This window comes from Diceros bicornis, chromosome 18, assembly GCF_020826845.1.
Source record: "Diceros bicornis minor isolate mBicDic1 chromosome 18, mDicBic1.mat.cur, whole genome shotgun sequence".
Classification (NCBI taxonomy): Eukaryota; Metazoa; Chordata; class Mammalia; order Perissodactyla; family Rhinocerotidae; genus Diceros; species Diceros bicornis.
This window is the reverse complement of record NC_080757.1, coordinates 24,887,414-24,906,481: the sequence shown is the minus strand read 5'-3', so window position 1 is coordinate 24,906,481 and position 19,068 is coordinate 24,887,414. Positions and strand designations below refer to the sequence as shown.

Here is a 19,068-nt window from a genome sequence, read left to right as displayed (position 1 = left end):
ATGAAATATATGAGACAGAACAAAGCTTGTGGACTGGTTTAAATTCTACCTCTGTCACTTGGGAAAATCATTTAGCCTCTCTGAGCCTGACCTTCCTCATCTGTAAGTATAAGGTTAATCCCACCTACCTTGCGGTTGTTGTGGAAGCATTCAGCCTTCTCAACTGGAGCTCCGCAAGAGAATTAAGGTCTACAGAAAATGACTTGAGTGACTATTTTCTCAGTTCTCTCAAATAAGGTACATAGTACCACTCTACATGCCCAGGAGAAACTTTAATCCATTACATACATGCATGTTTTAGGGCACTGGGGCTTTGTAGATGTACATATAAAGTAAAAGCCAGTTTCTTTCTTTTCTCCTGCTTCCTTCTTTCTGACATCCAAATATCTTTGGAATCTGTGCCCTTCTCTGCACTCTCAAAGTCTCTGACTTTGGGGAAGGAAGGTCCTCATCACTTCTACTTTAGATAATTAATGTGGCTCCAGACTCATACCTTTTTACTTGCTACCACAGTGATTTTTCTAAAATGCAAAGCTGATCACACCACTCTCCTATATAAAATTCTTCAACGAATCTCCACCACCTGTATGACAAAAACCCAAACTCCTTTGCATTCTCTATAAGACCCTTATGATTTGGCCTCTGCTACATATTTGCCCCACCCTTCCCCTCAGCACACCTGACACTCTAGCCCTGCTGGGTAACAATGGGCTACACGCACTCTCATTCTGTGTTGATGCACCTGCTGCTCCCTCGGAATACAACACAGTCATTCCTTCTCTGTACTACTACTCATTCTCGAGTCTCAGTTTAGCCACCACGCCTTTTAAAAAGCCTCCTTACTCCTCTATTTGGATTGGATGCCCTGAATGTGTCCCCAGAGTGCCCTGTAAATATTTTGATGAAAGAACCCATAATATTGCATTGTAGTTTATTTATCCATCTTCACCTTCTCCCCCAAACTGCTAAAAACAGTTAAGTCTATATCCTTAGGCTCAGCACAATGTCTGAGATACAGCGGATGTTTGGTAAACGCTGAATAAGTAAACGAGAGAAAGAATTCCTAATCAGGAGCATTTTATCAGGTATTATATTTCTAGATGTAATATCTTTGGCCATATATCTGTATATTCTAGGTTCTCCAACAGAAACATGAAGGAGATGGTAGCTATCTGGAACGGCTGGGAAATGTGGGAATGTAAGGCGTGCGAAGACAGTGGGCTGACTGGTAGGTGGGTTCCTAAGGATCTAGAGAGGGGTTGGCAAATTGCAGTCTGAAGGCCAAATTCAGTCCAGCGTCCAGCCTGTATCTGTAAATAAAGTTTTCCTGGAACACAGCCCACATCCATTCATTAACATAGGGTCTATGGCTGCTTTTTGACAGAGTTGGCAGTTACAACAGAGACCTAAAATATTTATCAGCTAGCCTTTCAAAAAAAAGTTTGTTGACCTGTGGTCTTGAGCATATGAGAGATGAGGATGCTTGGCTTTGGGTGTAAAGTGAATGCCTACTTTTATAGCTGTTACACTGCCTAGACCTTTTAGAAGTATAAGATGCTCTAACTGGCATTTTCAGCAATGTGGTGATTTTAAATTTACTATGCTAAAACCTCTAAAGTGAATCAAATCCAAGGTGAGTCTTTGGCACAGTAGTGACGCAAATCATAGAAAACACAAATAGCAAGCAATTAAAAACAGTCTACAACTTAAAATCTAAAGAAATATAAATGTACCAGAGTTGGTCGAGAAGCGCTGGATTCTGATTGCGGTGGTTTGACAGGTGGTCGCCCATCATACTGAGGAAGTGGAGTGGGGTATAACACCGTGGGCATCTCTATGTTTAGTCCAGGCAGTCCATGAAACATGGATTTCTATTGATGGTGATTAAGGAGACGCAGACACACAAAATATAAACCAAAAAACAATTATTCATCATGTTCTGGATCACACAAATAGATTAATGTTTAGAAGATTATTAAGAAAATAAAAACGGGACAGAAAACAGATAGCTTGAAGATTTAGGGCTTAAAGAAGAGTTTAATCTCACCCAGCCTCCAGCTGGATCTGGTTTGGCCAGATCAGGTTAGGTTTGATTTTAGTTTGTTTACTTATTATTTTTACTTATTAATTTTTAAAATTTATCCAATCATTTTTATCCAATTATTTTATCTACCGTTTTTTATAAACCTATCATTTTTATTTAGCTTATCTATATCCACATCTAGCTATCTGTCTATCTATTTGGGAGCAGGAGCGATGGCATAGGGAAAGCATTAAAATTTTAGTCATGATAAAGCTAGGTTATTATACACAGCTTTGACCAGCACAAGCTTCTTACCATTTCCTGGCTGAACTGAAGACAGCTGGGTTCCCAGAGAGGCTGACCTAACCTTCCCACTGACTGGCAGGCTCAGAAACCTAAGGATGGCAGCTTACTGACACACGTCTTGATTGGCCAGCCTACTACACGGGGGAGAGAGCCAAGGAGAAGCCCTGGTTCTTCCTTCAAGTACAAACAGGTTCAAGATAATGTAAAATCAGATAATCTACAGATCATACCTCATCACTTAGTCACTTCCTAGATAAAATTTCAGAATTTTGATACATTTACTAAATCAAGATTTATTGTTTTCAGTTCTTAATTTTAAGAATGCTTGAATATGAACCTTTTATTCTTCTCTCTTAAAATATAATACCTTAAAGCTAGCCTTGGAGTGATGACATAAAGCGGTCCTTATGCCTGGCGTTTCAAACAGGGAAGACACTAGCTATACTGAGGTCTTCGGGCGAAACATGCAGCGCCTGACCTTGAGCACAGCTAGGAGAGCTCCAAGTTCATCGGTCTGTGTCAGTTTCATCTTCCCACCATTCAGAAGAGACTGTGTACCTTTTAACGCATTTTGTAATAACTAGGGGAAAAGAGGAGACCAAGTTAAAAGGTAAATGAAATTTGGTTGTCCAGGGATCAACTTTCTAGCACCACTTAGGACAGGGGAGAAAGTCTTTAGATGATGAAAAAACCTTTAGACAGGGAAAAACAAAAAGCAGAGATGAAGATCCAGAGAAGAGATCTGATGAACAACTAATTATTTTATAGAAGAAAAGAGTGCTCTCATTGAATAAGAGTGGTCTTATTGTACGCGTTTATAAACCAGCACGTAGAAATGGTGAGCAAGAAAAAAAGGAGAGACACCTAGTGGGAAAAATGTGATACAAATGAAAAAGCGGCAGCAGAGATCTGAAGCGGGGAATCTCTGCAATGTGGCAACCTCGGCAGCTCTTAAGGCAAAGGAATGTATGTGGGAGCAGGTTTCTGAAAGGCAATTCTGATCAAGATTGATTTTTTGACTCAGTCATCTCATTTCTAGGATTCTTTCCTTAAGAAACACTCCCCATATAGAGAGGATGTGAACTGTAGCCTTGTTTGAAATTGTGGAAACATTGAAAAAACTTCAATTTCCATCAATTATGACAATGATTATATAAGAAGCTAATCTCTGCTACATGTGAGACTCAACAATAATAATAGCAAGCACTTTGCCAAGCACTTTAAATGCTTTATTTGAGATACTCCTCTTGAGCCCCCTACAAGGTAGTTATACCATTTGTCCCATTTCAGAGATGAGGAACTTGGAGGCTCAAGAAGTTAAGTAACTTGCCCAAGGTCTTCCAGCTCCAGCAGTTAGAAAGCATGAGGTACTGGTACAGTATCAATAGGTACTAAAAATATTAATTTTAAAAGATATTAATTGTAAAAAGGATAGAAAATTGCAAAACAGCATATTTAATATGATCCTATTTAAAAATTATAAATATGTTCATTTATATATAGAAAAAAAAATCTGGGGGCACGTAGAACAAATTGTTCCCAGTGGTCATATCTGAAAGTTCCTATAACCGTTACCATCTTAGAGATGTAATTTTTGAAATGTGTCACTCTGAATTTAAAACATGTTAACAAATTGTCATATTTGCATCAGATTTTTTAAAAAAGAAATAAAATATTGCAGATATTGTTGAAATCCACTCCTTTCTCTTCCACCTAAAAGAAAGTCACTAGTCTGTAATTGTATTGTTTTTATAGTCAGGAGGGAAAAAATATACACTTTTCTTTAACAACCTCAAATTGCAAAACAAAAACAACAGCAAAACAAAACAAACAAAGAAAAACAGTTTCTTGTAATTTAAATTTGAAAGATATGATTTCAGTCTTTTTACGTTATAAACATTCCACTTATACCTCTATCTCTGGACAAAACTAGTACAGCAACCAAATTACAGTCTTTAGTAACAGCCTCTGTTCTACTGCTGCTTCTAGACACATCTGTAACATTCACAAGGTTAGTGGTAGTCCCACCTACCATGCAAAATGTGATATCATCCATATCAGATGATTTTGGAGACTGTAAGGTGGTCAAGAAAGCTTGGAAGCAGATATTTTGGTAGGACTCCTCCAAGTATGGCTGTCCTGGCACACTAAAACACATACAGAAAAAGCAACTCAAACTCAATCTCCTTTGAAATGGGGCCTGCAAAAAAATATGAATTAAAAATAGCAGTAATACAGACTAATGGAGTTGGAATATACCCTTGAATGAAACTGTACAATGGGAGATTATGTACTTTGGTTAATTAATTGCTGCTGTGGGACAGGCACAAGACTAGAAGAGGAAGAAGGAAGAAGGGTTTCCATAAGGAAAAGTTATGGAAGTTTGGAGTGGAAGAAATACGGGGAAAGAGAAATTCTGCTTTTTAGTTCTTAGAGGGAAATAATGCAGACAGGTCCAGCCAGTCAAGCTAGAATCACACAGCTGAACCCACCCTCCTAGCCACTGGACAATAGTACAATGTCGAGACAAGACGTCATACATCAGTTCAAGTCTGTGCTGCTCATTTGCTACTGCATGAATCTAGAACTGGGCAGCTGGGATTGGCTCTATTTTCTTAGAAAAGATTGGCCTTGACAGATAAATCTCACCAAAGCTTAAATTCATATGAATATATCCTTCTAAAAGACTTACTATGGTTAGAATTTACATCAATAGAAAACAAAACTTTGACACATTGAAAAATTTATCACTTTTACCATATTTTAGGGATAAGGTCCTAGTCTATTCTTCCTTCGCCTCTTTTATAAGCTTTCTTTACAAGCAATATTAAAATTTAAAATAAACAATATAAGATGATCTTATTAGCAAAGAACACAGGAAATGCAAAGTAGGTTATTTTTCTAAGTTGGCTCTGGCATCAGACAGATTGAACCACCTACAAAGAGCCCATGAGAGGCCCTATTTTATTACAACTGGGAAAGCTGATGGGATCCACATACCTGAGACATAAATTTGCCATACAATGCACTGCAGCTCTCCTAACCTCAGGGTCGGGCTGAGTCGAGTTACTGAACTTCATCAAGACTCCGCTCTTGCCTAGCAAGTCTGGGAGGTACTAAAAAAAAAATAATAGCCAATGTTGGTTGAAGAAAAGCTTCTAGGAAAACAATACTCTTTAGACAGATTTCGTTTTTTTTTAACTAAAGGGCAGTTAAGTACCAATAGACTAGCTGCTAGGTAAATCTTTCAGATGGGCATGGAAAGATATGCCAAAAAAACATCAGTAGGGATCATCACTCCCAGCCTAAGTAGTTGCTGAAGCTCTAAAGAGCTTGGCTGCATAGCTGAAGGCTAATGATAATAATAATAATGGTTAGTATTTACTGAGTGCTGAGCACTTTACAAGTATTGTCTCACTTTGTCCTCGGAGGAACTATTTTACACAGGAGGAAATGAGGCTCAGAGTGGTTCAGTAAGGGTTGCTCAAGGTTACATATCTAATTAATGGCAAGATAAAAACCTGAACACAGGCCTGTTGGTTCAGAGCCTGTGCTCCTAACTGTTCAAACGAAACACAGAACACCTTTTAAACTACCTTTTGACATTTTGAGCCATTGCAGTAAACCAGAGCCGCCAGGGCTTGAAGAATTTCCACGTGTGTCCAGGAACTGCACTGCTGAAGAGCAGAAATAGTATATGCCAACAGGAAATCCAGGTTCTGTTCATCAACAATGACCTATCGATAAAGGAAAAAATAAATATATCTAACTTCTAAAAAAATATTTTTATCCTTTTCACACATGCATGCTTACCTGAATCAAGCTGTGTAAAAGAGAGAGAGTGTCTGTGTCCCTCATTTTTGTGTCAAAAAGATCAGCTCTAAAGGCCCTGAAAGTTTGATCAAGACAGGGCCTTCTCCTTGCCTTCCCCTTTACTCCCTCCAGTAGAGGAGAACCTGGCAAAGTCCTTCTAACTTTTCCTTGAAACAATCAGACATTGGCAGCTGTAAATACACAGATATGTAAGACTCAATCCACTGAAATTTCTTAATTCAACTAAACTGCCTTATACTTAGTAAACGCTCAACAAATACACTGTGACTAAATATATCTGCTAAATAGTTACCATGTCTCTACCATGATGTGGGCAATACAACAGGAAGAGATGGCTATCCCTGTCCTCAAGGAGTTTATAATCTTGTTGGGACAAAGTAGGCTAATCCAAGTATCAATTCATGGACAACTGAGATAAACTGCCATCAAATGCTAGAAAGTTGTTTAAGGGCTGTAGGTGCCATAGGTGATCAGGAACTCTTCCAATTGCCAGTGTTACAAAGGTGATATGCCTGAGAATAGTAAACATTCAAAAGCTACCACATCAGTTTGAAAAATTCTAAACTTGAAAATAGCCTTATTTCATTTAGGAAGTCACATGTAGCACACACTGTTGATTACCTACCAGCATTCATCTTCTCTTTCTTTGCTGGCAGAGTACTGATTTTATTTGGGTGCCTACCCCTCCCACATGAGACCTGAAGGTAAATCCTAATTAGTCTAAGACAGCGGTTCTCTACCAGCGGCAATCTTGTCTCCCAGGGAACATCTGGCAATGTCTGTAGACATTTTTGATTGTCACAACTGGAGGGATGCTACTGGCATCCAGTGGGTAGAGGCCAAGAATGCTGCTAAACATCCTACAATGCACAGCACAGCCCCCCACAACAAAGAATTATCCAATCCAAAATACCAATAGCGCCGAGGTTGAGAAACGATGATGTAAGGGTTGAGTTGCACTTTGTTATCATTTAGGGAGCTTAAGTCCTTCAGGAGATTCTAATGTACAGTCAAAGCTGAAACCCCTGGTTTAAGTCACTCATGGTAAGACTATTCTCCTGATCAGACTGGTCTAAGGGGTTCTCATGAGACCTAGGTCTCCCCAGCCAGATATCAGGGGAGGTCTGCTGGAGAGTTTGTGGGACTAGTTTCCTCATTCTTAAAGAAAAAAGACACAAAACAAACAGTTCTTTTGCTTTTGCTAGGTGTTATTTATTTTGCATGGGCTGCCTGGACTTTAGGCAGCCATCTATGACTGTGAGAGATGCTAGCTGAGGAGAACCCACATGCTGAGGATGGCAGAACGGAAAGATGCCAGTAAGACTCTTATTTTTAAGTGCCCTTGGAGCTGCCTCCCTTGGGGCTTGTGATGTGAGATAATTTTTTTAAAAAACTGTTTAGCTATTCTGGGTTGGCTTTTCTGTTTCTTGTAGCCAAAAGGATCCTAGATTACATAATGCTAACTGACAAGTTTTGTGCTAACTACATTCACATACTCATGTGGTTATCTTATGGTAACAGCCTCAATTTTTGAACTGTTCCTAAAAACAAACTAGATTCATTTAGCAAGTTGGAAAAGGTTCTGGAGAAAGGGAAGCTACAGTACAGACCTTGATATAAGTAACAGGGGTCATTTTACCTAGTGTCCCCTTGCCCCCAAGCTACTTCTTATCTTTTATGAAGACCAAAAGTAGACCTCAAAAATGGTAGCTTTGGGAAAGGGGAAAAAATTTTGGTAGGAAAAGAGTAGGAGATTATTTCAATTTATTCTTGGATATATTTTGGTCAAATACACCTTCCATAAAAAAATTCCAAGACCTGGGGGTCTGAATGATATTGGTGTCTTGAACTAAACAGAAAGAACAAACTTCTAGAATTGTGCAGAATATTTTTTTTGGTCAGAGTTCAATTTATTTTAATATCATTCTGAGTAAAGCATTTTCTTTTTCTATAGCTTCTCAAAAGACTGAGCTATCATACCTACCACAGATGTAGTATTTCAAAGGCACTTACTTATTCTCAAAGTTCACGATCTGAATTCTAAAGTTTCATACATGATTACCTGTAATCTGTTAAGTAAATGGTGGATAAGCTGAGATACTTTGCTGACAAGATGATTTTGATTAAGAGGCACCAGTCGGCAAGCTTGGACAAGAAGAGTACTGACATCCTACCAAAAAAAAAAAAAAAAAAAGACAATGAAAACATTATATACCTATTGGTCAAGTGAAGAGTCCCGTCCCCACCCCCCGCCCCACCCAACAAGCCAAATGGAAAAATAAAAGTGAATGTTCACACTCAAAATGAGGAAAGATGAAATCTGAGGCAGAAAAGAAAAAATGAAATGACAGTACAAAAACAGAGTGTGCTTAAAAAGAAGGAAAAGAATCAATATGGTTTTTGTCAGGCTAAAGACTCCAGCATCTCTACATATGTAGAGACAGTACAATTAAATAACCAAAGAAAGGCTTCCAGAATATAAAAGCACACACTGAAGTTAAAAATACCCAAAAGTAAGTGAACCAGATTTTCAATGCCACTGGGAAAATCAGAAATGACACTGGAATGAATTTAATGTAAAATTAGAGAATTTTTTAAAAAAAACAAGAACCTATTTGCAAATCACATTTTTCATTCATCCACTGATGTTTACTGAATTAAAAGGCTCCAAGCACCTACTATGTGACAGGTAATGTGCTAGGTCTTTGGCTTAGAGTCTAGCGAGGGAGGCAGAAATACAGAAAACTAAGTGAATTAAGTGCTGAAAGAATTAAGTACAAACTATGGGGAAATGGTAATTAGGGAGGACTTGTGGAGGTGATTTTTAAGCAGAATCTGGAATGACTGGAAGGATGAGTAAAAATCTGCCAGACAGACAAGGTACTGAAAGACACTGCAGGTAAAGGGAATGGAGTGTGCAAAGACTTGGAATACCAGCAGGTGTCTAACATCAGTAGGTGCTTGAGGAACAGCAAGTTTCAAATGACTGCACACAGGGACCAAAGGAGGAGTGACAGGACAGGAGACTGGAAAGGCACAAAGTTTTGGTGCAAAAATATGAAATTCTACAAATAAAGCAAAAGTCCCCTACTACTCCCTTAATGCCACTCTGCTCCCTAGTGACACTACTATTTTGTTGTAAACTCTTCCATACATTGTTGTAAACTCTTTCCATCTATAAACATACATAGATTTTTAAACCCTCCCTACCCTATACTGTTGTCATACTGTATGAACTGTTATGTAACTTGCTTTGACCATTTACCAATATGTACTGAAGATCCTCCCAAATCAGAGTTTTACTTTTCTAATCAGATTTTTTCCCCCACTAAATAAAAGATCACTCTAGCAGCAGAGCAAAGAATGATCTGGAGAAGGGCTGGACTGGAGGCAGGAGATTAGTTAGAGAGGAGTGGAACAGTCCAGGAAAGTCATCTTGCCTGAGGGCCTAAGGCACTGGCAGTGGGAATAGAAAGGAGGGCATGGACTGAGAAATATTTATGAGATAGATTCTGAAGAATCCAGACTGGATAGGGTCTGGGAGGAAGGAAATGGAAACCAGTGTTTGTGCCTGTGTGACTTGGCAGGCTGCGCTTGTGTGTGTGTTGGGGGGATGGGAGGGTTGGGGATGGAGTGTGTGTAGATAATGTACTCATTTTTAGGAACTGCCAAGTTTGAGGTGCCTGTGACCATCATAAGGCAGTAGTATGACTGGGTCAAGAGTTCAGGGAATTTAGTAAGTAGTATCCAAGGCCTGATGTGTGTGAATAATGTTACTCAAAGTACTTCTAAAGAGCAGGCAGAGAGGGCAGAGCTAGCACGGAGGCACAGAAAATGGCAGGGACTTTGTGACAGACTTAGGTTCCAATTCTAGCTCTGCCTTTTGCCAGCAATGTGACATTGGATCTTTAGGAGCCTCAGTATTTTCATCAGTAAAATAGGCCTAATAATCCCCACTTTCTAAGATTCCTGGAACTGTGCCCGGTGAAGTACAGTACGTGGTCCGTGTACCGTGTACTCAATAAACGGTAGTAGTGAATTTTATATACAAATTGTTTTGGATGCAGGGAATGGACGGCGGGGTCAGAAAGGTGGGACCAGAAATGACACCTGCGGCGTTATCAGAACAGAACTCTCAAGTAGCGTTTTGAAAGATGCGAGTCCTCCAAGACTACTGGAGGGTCTTCGGGATAGAGAAGCGCCGAGGACGTGCCACGGGCGGAGGGAGCAAACGAGCCTGGAAATCAGTAATGCGAAGAAGGGGCGGGAAATGCCGGAAAGGCAGGCGGAAGCTACCAGCTTGGATCCTTGAAAAGTGGGCCCGGGCCAGTAGGCGCGGCCCGCGTCCTCCCCACCAGGCGCGCCGCCTACCTCTGGGGCCACGCCGCCGCCCTCGCTGTAGTTCTCGGAGATGAGCTGGTCGAAGAGCAGGTGGATCTCGGTGCGGGCGGAGCTGCTGTCATCCGGACGCAAGGCGCGGAGCCTGGCTGACAAGCAGCTGAACCCATTGCCCTGCTCGGGGGGTGCCTCCCGCGGCGGCCCGCCCGGCAAGGAGCCGGCCACTTGCACTGCCGCCATCTTTCCTACGTAGGACAACAGGGAAACACTTCCGGGGCATCCCCACTCTCGGCGCGCCAGTTCCGGAAATGCCTTATTTGGACTAGAACCCCCGCGCAGGTGGTGGTCCAACCGTGAGGGACCCTTTCTTAGACTGGTGGCCTGCAAATACTTGTCAGAAATCAGCTTGGAGACTCTGTCGCCGCCCACCTCTCCTTGAGCCCTGACTGAAAAGTGGGGTCTCTATTTGTCCTCCCAGAAAGTTTGTTCCTGGGCAGGGCTGACATCACTGTTTAGTACTAGTGGTTCAAATTCGGGCTGGGGTTGGAGAGGGGCCATCGTGGATGGCAGTGGCAGAAACTGCTAGTTCTACGACATCCTTCTACTCCTCTTACATCGTATTAGAGCCCCCGATTTTTTCCTAGGCACAAAACTACCCTGAATAAAGGTCACACTCCCCAGTATTACTTGAAGCTGGCTGTGGCCAAGTGATTAAAATCTGGCCAATGGAATATAGGGGAGAAATGTAGGGTAGTGTTCAGGCACTTCAGTGACAGCTCATCATTTCTCTCCGTTTTCCCAGTGTGAATCCTCCTGTGGATCTTGAAGCACCTCACCCCACAAAAAGAGTAATTTGGGAGTTCAAATTGAGCCACTGAACTGAACTTTGAGTTTTGCAAATATAAAGCAAATTCTCGCTCACAGTTCTTAGGGAAAACCTTGAGTCACCTGAATGTACATGTTTTATCCTGAGAATAAGACACTTCTGTTCAGCAATGAAAACTGGGGGCATGCTTTAGCAGAGCTAGTTCTCTGAAGACTTTGGGCTTCTTTGGGGAGAAATGTTTATTTTTTATTTGAATTTAGATTTCATTATGCTTGTATATTATTGCTTATTCTTGGGTTGTGTGTATATGTAGGTTATGAATGTGTGTGTATTTGTGATATTCAAGCATTTTCTCAGAGAAGATCAGGAGCTGAGACCTAGTCAAACGACTGATGTTTTAGTCTGAGTTCTCCTAAAGCAGAGCCTCAGATGAGGTTGATATGTGAGTGATATATTCAGGAATGAACAGGGAAAGAAGGAGAATCAATACAAATATGTGCTATTGAGTTATTCATTGCAAGGGATGAGTGACTGCTCAACCCTCAGGACTTTTTGAGAAGCTTTGTGGAATGCTCTCAGAATCCCTTTCCTGAATGGAATGGAAGGGGGAAGCATATATCTGTCAGCCTTTGACCTCTATTGTCAAGTATTACCCTATCAAGCACTAATACTTCAGTGTTTCTGAGTTAAGCATGCGTTAGCAGTGTGCATGTTTCCTACAGGAGTCTCTTGTTGTATAGTCAAAGAAGCCCTGAGACAAAAATGAGAGGTGTGGAGTATTAGGGTACAAGTTCAAGACAAGGCTCTGACAAGTTACCTTGGGCTGAGCTAGTAGATGCCTGCAGTAAACTAGTTGCTGTAGCAATGATTAGAATAAGAGTGTAAGGCCAAGAGTATTTGAAGCAATGCATAAGAGAAGTCCAACACACTGGGCTAGAAGGTTGTGATGAGGGCTGGTCATCACCCCAGTGGTGGAGGTGTGAAAGAGATGATGGAAAGAATCTGAGTTTGGTGTGGCTCATCTCAGGTTGCAACGTGGATGACCCACACATGGTGTTATTCAAGACTGAATGACCCAGGTATTGTAAAATATACTGATACAGTTGAGTATCTGTATATTGTTGAGTTCTGATGGAATATACCCTGGTGTATGGCAGTGTGGTTTTTCCAAGGAAATGAACATTCCTACTCCGTGGTGATCACCAACTGAAGGAAACATATATCAAGCTCTTAGGGAGGCCTTTGAAGGTCCCCCTGCACTGGCTCGTATTTAGATGGTAACCCCCAAACTGTGCAAACTCACAGTTTGGCAAAAGCTCTTCCAAGAAAATCTCACACATCCTCACTCCTCACTCTCAATATTCTTACAGTCTTAAAATGACTGAGGGAGTTTAAGGGTTGCTAAGCAAGTTCACAGCCATGTCCTTCTATAAATTCTGCATAAGGTGATCTGAAGCCTTACTCTGGTATTTCATTTCTTTCATGTTTTGGAACCCTGTCAAGACTTCATTTTTATCACTTCCTTAGAGTCTGGATCATCCTAACCAAAGTAGACTTGAGTTTATCTCCCCCTCCCCTTCCAATTCACATCCTTGTTTTATTTCCTTCAGAGCATTTACCATAATCTGTAGTTATCTTCTTTATTTGTTTACTTCTTTTATTATTTGTTTCTTCCTCTAGAATGTGAGCCTCATGAAGGCACAGATCCCATCTGTCTGGTTTGCTGTTGTATCTCCAGTGCTAGTGCAGCAACTGGGACATGGTAGGCACCCCACAATACTTGTTGACAGAATGAATGAATTCACTATTGTTTATTCAGAGCCCCCTATTTGCCATCTGTTGATTGATGTGAAAATAAAATGAGATGTTTGTGAAAATGCTTTGTAAGCTGTAAAGTTCTATAAATCTTAGCATCCAAATGAGATAGATATTATCATTCCCCCCTTTTTACAGCTAAGAAAAGTTTAAATGGTTTAAAGAGAGAAAGTTTAAAGAGTTTAAATGGTTTGTCAAGGGCCACACAGGCAGTAAATGGTCAAAGTTAGACTACAACCCAGGCCAGTTGAATCTTGATTCTGTGATTGTGAACATAGGCAAGAAATTGTAAGTCTATTTTTACCTCTGATATTTTGTAATGAGGAAAGCCAGAAAAGAGGGGCTAACTTTCAGTATCTGGATGACCTAGGAGAGGCTGGGAAGGAGGATTGGCCTTGGCTTCTGTTCTAGAGTCTTAGAAGATTAGGACTAGCAGCCATTAGCCCATCTATTTGGTGATAATAATAATCATTGTGGTTAACATTTATTGAACATTTTCTATGTGTCAAGCACTACACCAAGCGCTTTACATGAACTAACCTGTTTTGTCCTTGCAGCTCTATGAAGTATATACAATTATACAGATGAGGAAACTGAATGAAGCACAGAAAGATTGGGACACTTGCTGAAGTGTATGGTGGGCCTGGGTTTGAAATTCAGAGTTGGAACTCCTAACCACTATGCTATAATGCATAGGCCTTAGAGTTTGACAGGAGATTGTAGTTAAGGCCCTGAGACTTATCTGCTGTATGACGTTAAGCAAATTACTTAATTACTCCAGACTTCAGTGTCTATGTAAAATGGTGGTGATAATAAGCATAGTCACAAGGTTATCATAAGGAGAAACTGGATGATGCTTGTGGAGAATATAATGCGGTTTTATATTATATTGTTGCATAGCAAGTACTGAACAAATGTCATGTATTCCCCACCTTCTCCTCCTCTTCCCCCTTATCACCTCTAACCAAATAACTCAAGTAGTGTGGATACTTTTGATGGTGATTTATTAAAAGAAACAACTCTTTTTCCTTCCCTGCCACATCCCTTGTAATCTCCATCCACAGGCCTCCATTTTCATCTGTCTTGCTGAGCAAGGAGCTTGAAATAATCACATCTTTGATGATAGGAACTCCAGGAAGGGATGAGCAATTATTAGAGAAGGATGACCCTTAAGATGAGTCTTCATCTGAGAAATGAACGAAAAAATTGTGTGTGAGACCTGCTGTTTTGGGGACTTGGATCCACAGAATACAATTGAGTGGCAGTGGTTCCCAGTTCTGGGAATCAATAAGGACCTGCAAAGAGCCAGCAAAGCCAAAAGCATCCCAAGGATTGTGGGTGAGTTGGACAAATAATACGTTCTGAACACAAATGGGTTATTTTTAAAGTATATGTTGATTCTGTTGTGTTTAATGCAGCTTGATTTATAATCAGAACTTAATCATGGTAGCTTTTAATTATGCTTTTTTTTTCATTTAATGGCTACTGAAAATAAAGAAACTACTATGTGAGGACCCTGAAATATTTTTACAGGAAAGGGGTTCTCATAGGTCAATATGGCAACGTGCATCAAAGGCTTAAAATGAGCATACTCTTTGGTCATCAATTATACATATCAGAATTTATCCCAAGGAAATTAATAAGGGCATGTACAACAATTTAGTATTTATTACAGCCATACTAATGATATAAAGAATAATAAATATATTAAATGTGTATTAATGGAGGTTACTAAGTATATGAGCATATATGATGGACTTCTATAGGTTATTAAAGATGATGGCATAGAAGCATCTGAACTGATATTGAAAGTTGTTCACTAGCTATTTCTAAGTGAACTAATCAAGAAATCAAAACAAGTACAAGATAATCTCACTTTTATATAAATATATATTGATATAAAATATATATTTGTATTTTTAAAATATTCACCAAAGTGTTAAGCAGAAATCATTTTGGAGTGGGGATTATGGGTGATTTTTATCTTCTTTTTGCTCATATAAGTAGTCTGATTTCTCTCCAAGATATACTGGGTAATGAAATTATTTTAAAGGTTTGGAAACCACCATCCTGTGATAAATGCTTCCTTTTCTTGGGAAGGGCAGGTGAAGAGGGAAAGGCCACAGAGAGACAGACTTCTGTCTCATCCATTTCTGGAAAGCCCCATCCAGGCCAAGTGTACAGCTTGCCTTGTTTGGACAATGTTTGAGGAAGCAGGGAAGGGCCTGATGTTTTTACCTGTCCTTAGCCTGAAGCACAGACATGGCCACACCCGTTGCTGATGCAGTGCTCTCCTGGATCACAGTCCCAGTCACCATTGCAGAGCTCGACACAGGTGCCTACATTAGAACAGACCAGCTAAAAACCGCCAAGCTTTAGGCACAGGTGCTAGAGAAGACAGCCTTTGATTAAGGAGCCAGTTCCACTTTCTTTCTTTTATTTCAATACCTAACGTAATTTATAAATGGTAACTCACAGAATAATACTCATTAACATCTTACATATTTCAGGTAACAACAATGCAGTCACTAATCCCAATAAAGTAAGGCCTACTTTAAAGATGAGGTTAATTGTGGTTGTGCAGGGGAAGTGGAAAGAAACCCACTTAAGTGTCCTCACTTCCTCACTCTGTGGGAAAAGGAGTAGAGAAGGGGAGACTCACATTTACCAAATACCATCAGCAGTGCCTGGAAGTCACCCTGTGCAGTGAGTCGTACTAGCCCCATTTTATAGGTGTGGCAGGTGTGGCAGCTGTGGCTCACAGAGGTGACTTGCCCACTAATAAGTACAGAAGTGGGATTCAACCCAGATCAGGCTGGCTTCTAGGCCCAGCCTCCCTCTGCAGTTCCGCATGGTGAAACCGACCCTGACATGGAGAGCACATCTCTAAATTTCAAGTAGTCACTCCTGACCGGAGTGGAGGCTCCCCAGGTTCCCAGAGCCTCAAAGTTAGTCTTTGAGGATCAATGAAGTAGATCCAAAAAGCTGGTTAAGACCCCACAGGGGTCTCTGGAGAAATGTATGCAGATCTCCAGACAAATGTGTGATGTGCTTGGTCAGCTACTCGGGTGTTATCAGGAGTTTCTCTGCCTGATTCTGTCTCTGGACCTCTCTAGGCCTTTGTTTCCTCATATGTAAAATGGAGACTTTGGATCCAGATGGGAAATGAAGTTCATTCTCCAGTGTCAGCTCCAATCAATAGAGATCGCTGTCTCATGCTGTGTAGAGAAGGCTGAGGAGCCTTGTCCAGGCTCCAAGAGAAAGAGTGCTGTGATTGATTAGGAATGTCTGAGGGTGTAAGAAGGGGGCCTGGTGGAATGTCTACAATGTCCTTGCAGACCTTGGAGAAAATCATTAAGATCCCTCCTTCTCCCCACCCACAGCAGTTTGGTCACTCATTATATCTGTTGATTTCTTACTATGAATAAAGCACAGAGGTAAGTTATTCAGGAAATACAAAGATGTAACAGATGGTCATTACCTTCAAACAGCTTAGAGTCTAACAGTGGAGATAAGATTTATGTTTAAAGTACTAGAAACAAAGCCGTTTGTAACAAGTGTCCTGAGAGAGGTACATCCAAAGAAGTAAACGAACTCAGAGGAGAGAAGATATTACTTCCAGTTAGATTAATCAGAAAAGGTGTCTTGAAGCACAAGATTTTTTAAGGCAGAATTGAGGAGGGTAGTAGAGTGTTGTGGGAAGAGAAAAACATTACTAGCAAAAGCTCACAAGGGGAAAATGCAACAGGGCAGGACCAGGGAGAGGCGCATGAGAAACATAGGGCACAAAATTTAAGGAGGCGCTTGCACAAGCCTGAGAGAGAACACCTCCTTCATTTTGCACCTGAGGTGCCTTATCTTGTCACTCCACACCCTGATGTACAAAGAATCTAGGAGGAATGGCAAATGGAAGGGTGATAAGTACTAAGGAAGAGTTGGAAGTTGAGCAAGAAAAGTAGGCAGGAGGTAAAGTTACAGCGGGTGGATCTTGAGGACCTGAGGAGTGTGGATTTCATTTGGGAGGCCAAGAGAGGGCTGTGACTGCAGTTTACCTATGAAGATTATTCTGGTAGGAGAGCAGAGAATAGACCAGGATTCAACAAGCAAGCAAACTTCAGAAGGAAGAGAGGGGCAGGGAGAGCTGCTGGGAAGTGATTGTGCTGGCCCAAGCATGGGGCAATCAGGGCTGGAAATACAGTGTGGCCATGGGGGTGAAGAGGAAGGAACACATGCAAGAGAAAATTTCAAAGAATGACTGGATTTGGCAACCAGTTTAATGTAGGGTAAGGAGAGCAAATAAGAGAGAGGAGTAAGAGTTGAATGCAGTAATCTTTAGGGAGAAGAAAAAGATACAGTGAAGAGAATCCCAGTGAGAAGAAAGTTTTAGGATTGATGAATTGGGAGACAATGTCAGATGCTACAGAGGATAAAGACTTTGGCTCCTGAGGAGAGTCAAGTGATTTGTCAACAGGACCTGGGAGAGAAGTTTTAGGAGAGTTCTGGGGGCAGGAAAGACTACAGTCAGTCTTCAAGGGGTTAAGGAATGAGTTATGGGGAAGTAAGGGCAGAGAATTCAGATTAGTCCTTTGAGAACTCTGGTGGCAAAAGGAAGAGATGAGATTGAGATGATTCCTGTTTACATGATTAAGAAAATATTTTCTCTAGGCGATCCAATCTGTTTGTAGCAAGAGACAAAGAAGCTGGTGGAGAGGGAGACGCAGGGGAGATGGAGGGTGGCTGATGAGGGGGCAAATGGGAAGAGTGGAGAGTCCAGATGGAGGGGTGACCCAGGGAAATGAGGGGAGAAAGTGGAGGCAGAAGAAGAGAGATTCTGCAGTCAAGGTGGGTCTCTGCAATGGCTCCTTGACTAGAATGTCTTTCCTTCCCTCCTTTCTTCCCCTCCTCCTCCTGCAAACACTGATCCCTGATGTCCTAACTCCTGGATCCCTCATTAAAAGAAGAAGGGGGCTGCCTTCTCCCTGGACTTACCCAAAAGACGAAATGGTCTCACTGCAGCCTGAAACTCTTGTACCTCTAAGCTGAGGATGATGAGAGTCACAAGGAGGAGGAGGCTTCCTAACTTCATGTTGCTGTTAGAGGTCTTGGGTAAAAATGCAGCGGTGCTGAGAACAGTGAAAATTTATGTGCTTCTGCCCACGGAGCTGTAATGCAAATTCAGGGGTGGGAGGGACTAGGGACTGGAGAGCCTCAGCCCTGCCCAGAAACCGACATTTCTGGATAAAGCACACGGTGTGTACCAATAGTAATGCCAGGTTACCTAAGCAAGTCTCTGAGTCAAGGGAACACCCTCCTCTGACAGACAATAAGACTCCTAAACCAGGAAAGCCTTGAATGACTGAGAAAGAGGGTGTTGGTGGGCACTAACTCTTATTATGTGCTTTCATTCACTCATTTATTTTTCAACACAAGTAACAAATGTCTTCTCTGGGCCAGGTACCTGCTAGGCATGAGGAATATGTCCTTATAGAAATTACAGTCTAGGCACTGGGTGCTGGCTGGTGAGGGACGAGTCCACTCTTTCACTTCCCCTCTCCCTGCTCTGGGCCCCAGCTCCTCTGGTACTGAGGGCAGGGAGAGGAGGAGGAGAGCCAGCAGGGGTGCTCCTAGGTCACCTGCTGGTGGTGAGGAGGCAACCTTGGTCTCCTTCTGGCTGGTCTGATTCTCTCCACCGCTGGGCCCCTAGGCAGGTGCGGTGGTCTTTGCCTATAGGACACATGTAAGTTTCTGGGGATGGGGCTGTACTTCCTCTTGTCCACTTGCATTTCTGAGAACCCAAACTCGCAATATCCATGTTAAGCTCTTCCGGGATGTTGATCTTCACGTAGCACTGGGACGGGGGTGGGGCGGGGCTGTAGTAACCAATCAGCAGGGGAGTGAGATTTCATTTCCCCCTTCTTGAGGGCAC

At 41.5% G+C, this 19,068-nt stretch overlaps 1 protein-coding gene and 1 long non-coding RNA gene across 3 annotated transcripts in view; both read right to left on the bottom strand.

The window, feature by feature from the left end:
• The window catches only part of HEATR6 (HEAT repeat containing 6), a 33,056-nt gene extending 22,312 nt beyond the window's left edge, over positions 1-10,744 (bottom strand). The window contains exons 1-7 of one of the 2 annotated variants that reach the window (XM_058560417.1): positions 10,535-10,744; positions 8,226-8,333; positions 5,926-6,066; positions 5,330-5,445; positions 4,362-4,476; positions 2,808-2,909; positions 1,734-1,871 (exon numbers count right to left, since the gene is read on the bottom strand). In XM_058560417.1, coding sequence (XP_058416400.1) covers positions 1,734-1,871; positions 2,808-2,909; positions 4,362-4,476; positions 5,330-5,445; positions 5,926-6,066; positions 8,226-8,333; positions 10,535-10,741 — 927 coding nt within the window. In that variant the 5' untranslated portion in view covers positions 10,742-10,744. The remainder of the gene's footprint in view (positions 1-1,733; positions 1,872-2,807; positions 2,910-4,361; positions 4,477-5,329; positions 5,446-5,925; positions 6,067-8,225; positions 8,334-10,534) is intronic. The other variant, XM_058560418.1, reaches the window with a different exon arrangement.
• Positions 10,745-14,129: 3,385 nt separating this feature from the next.
• On the bottom strand, positions 14,130-18,287 carry LOC131416678 (uncharacterized). The gene is made up of 3 exons (XR_009222627.1): positions 18,132-18,287; positions 15,381-15,481; positions 14,130-14,328 (listed from the first exon to the last, which is right to left on the bottom strand). It is a non-coding gene; the product is annotated as an uncharacterized LOC131416678 (long non-coding RNA).
• Positions 18,288-19,068: the final 781 nt, after the last annotated feature.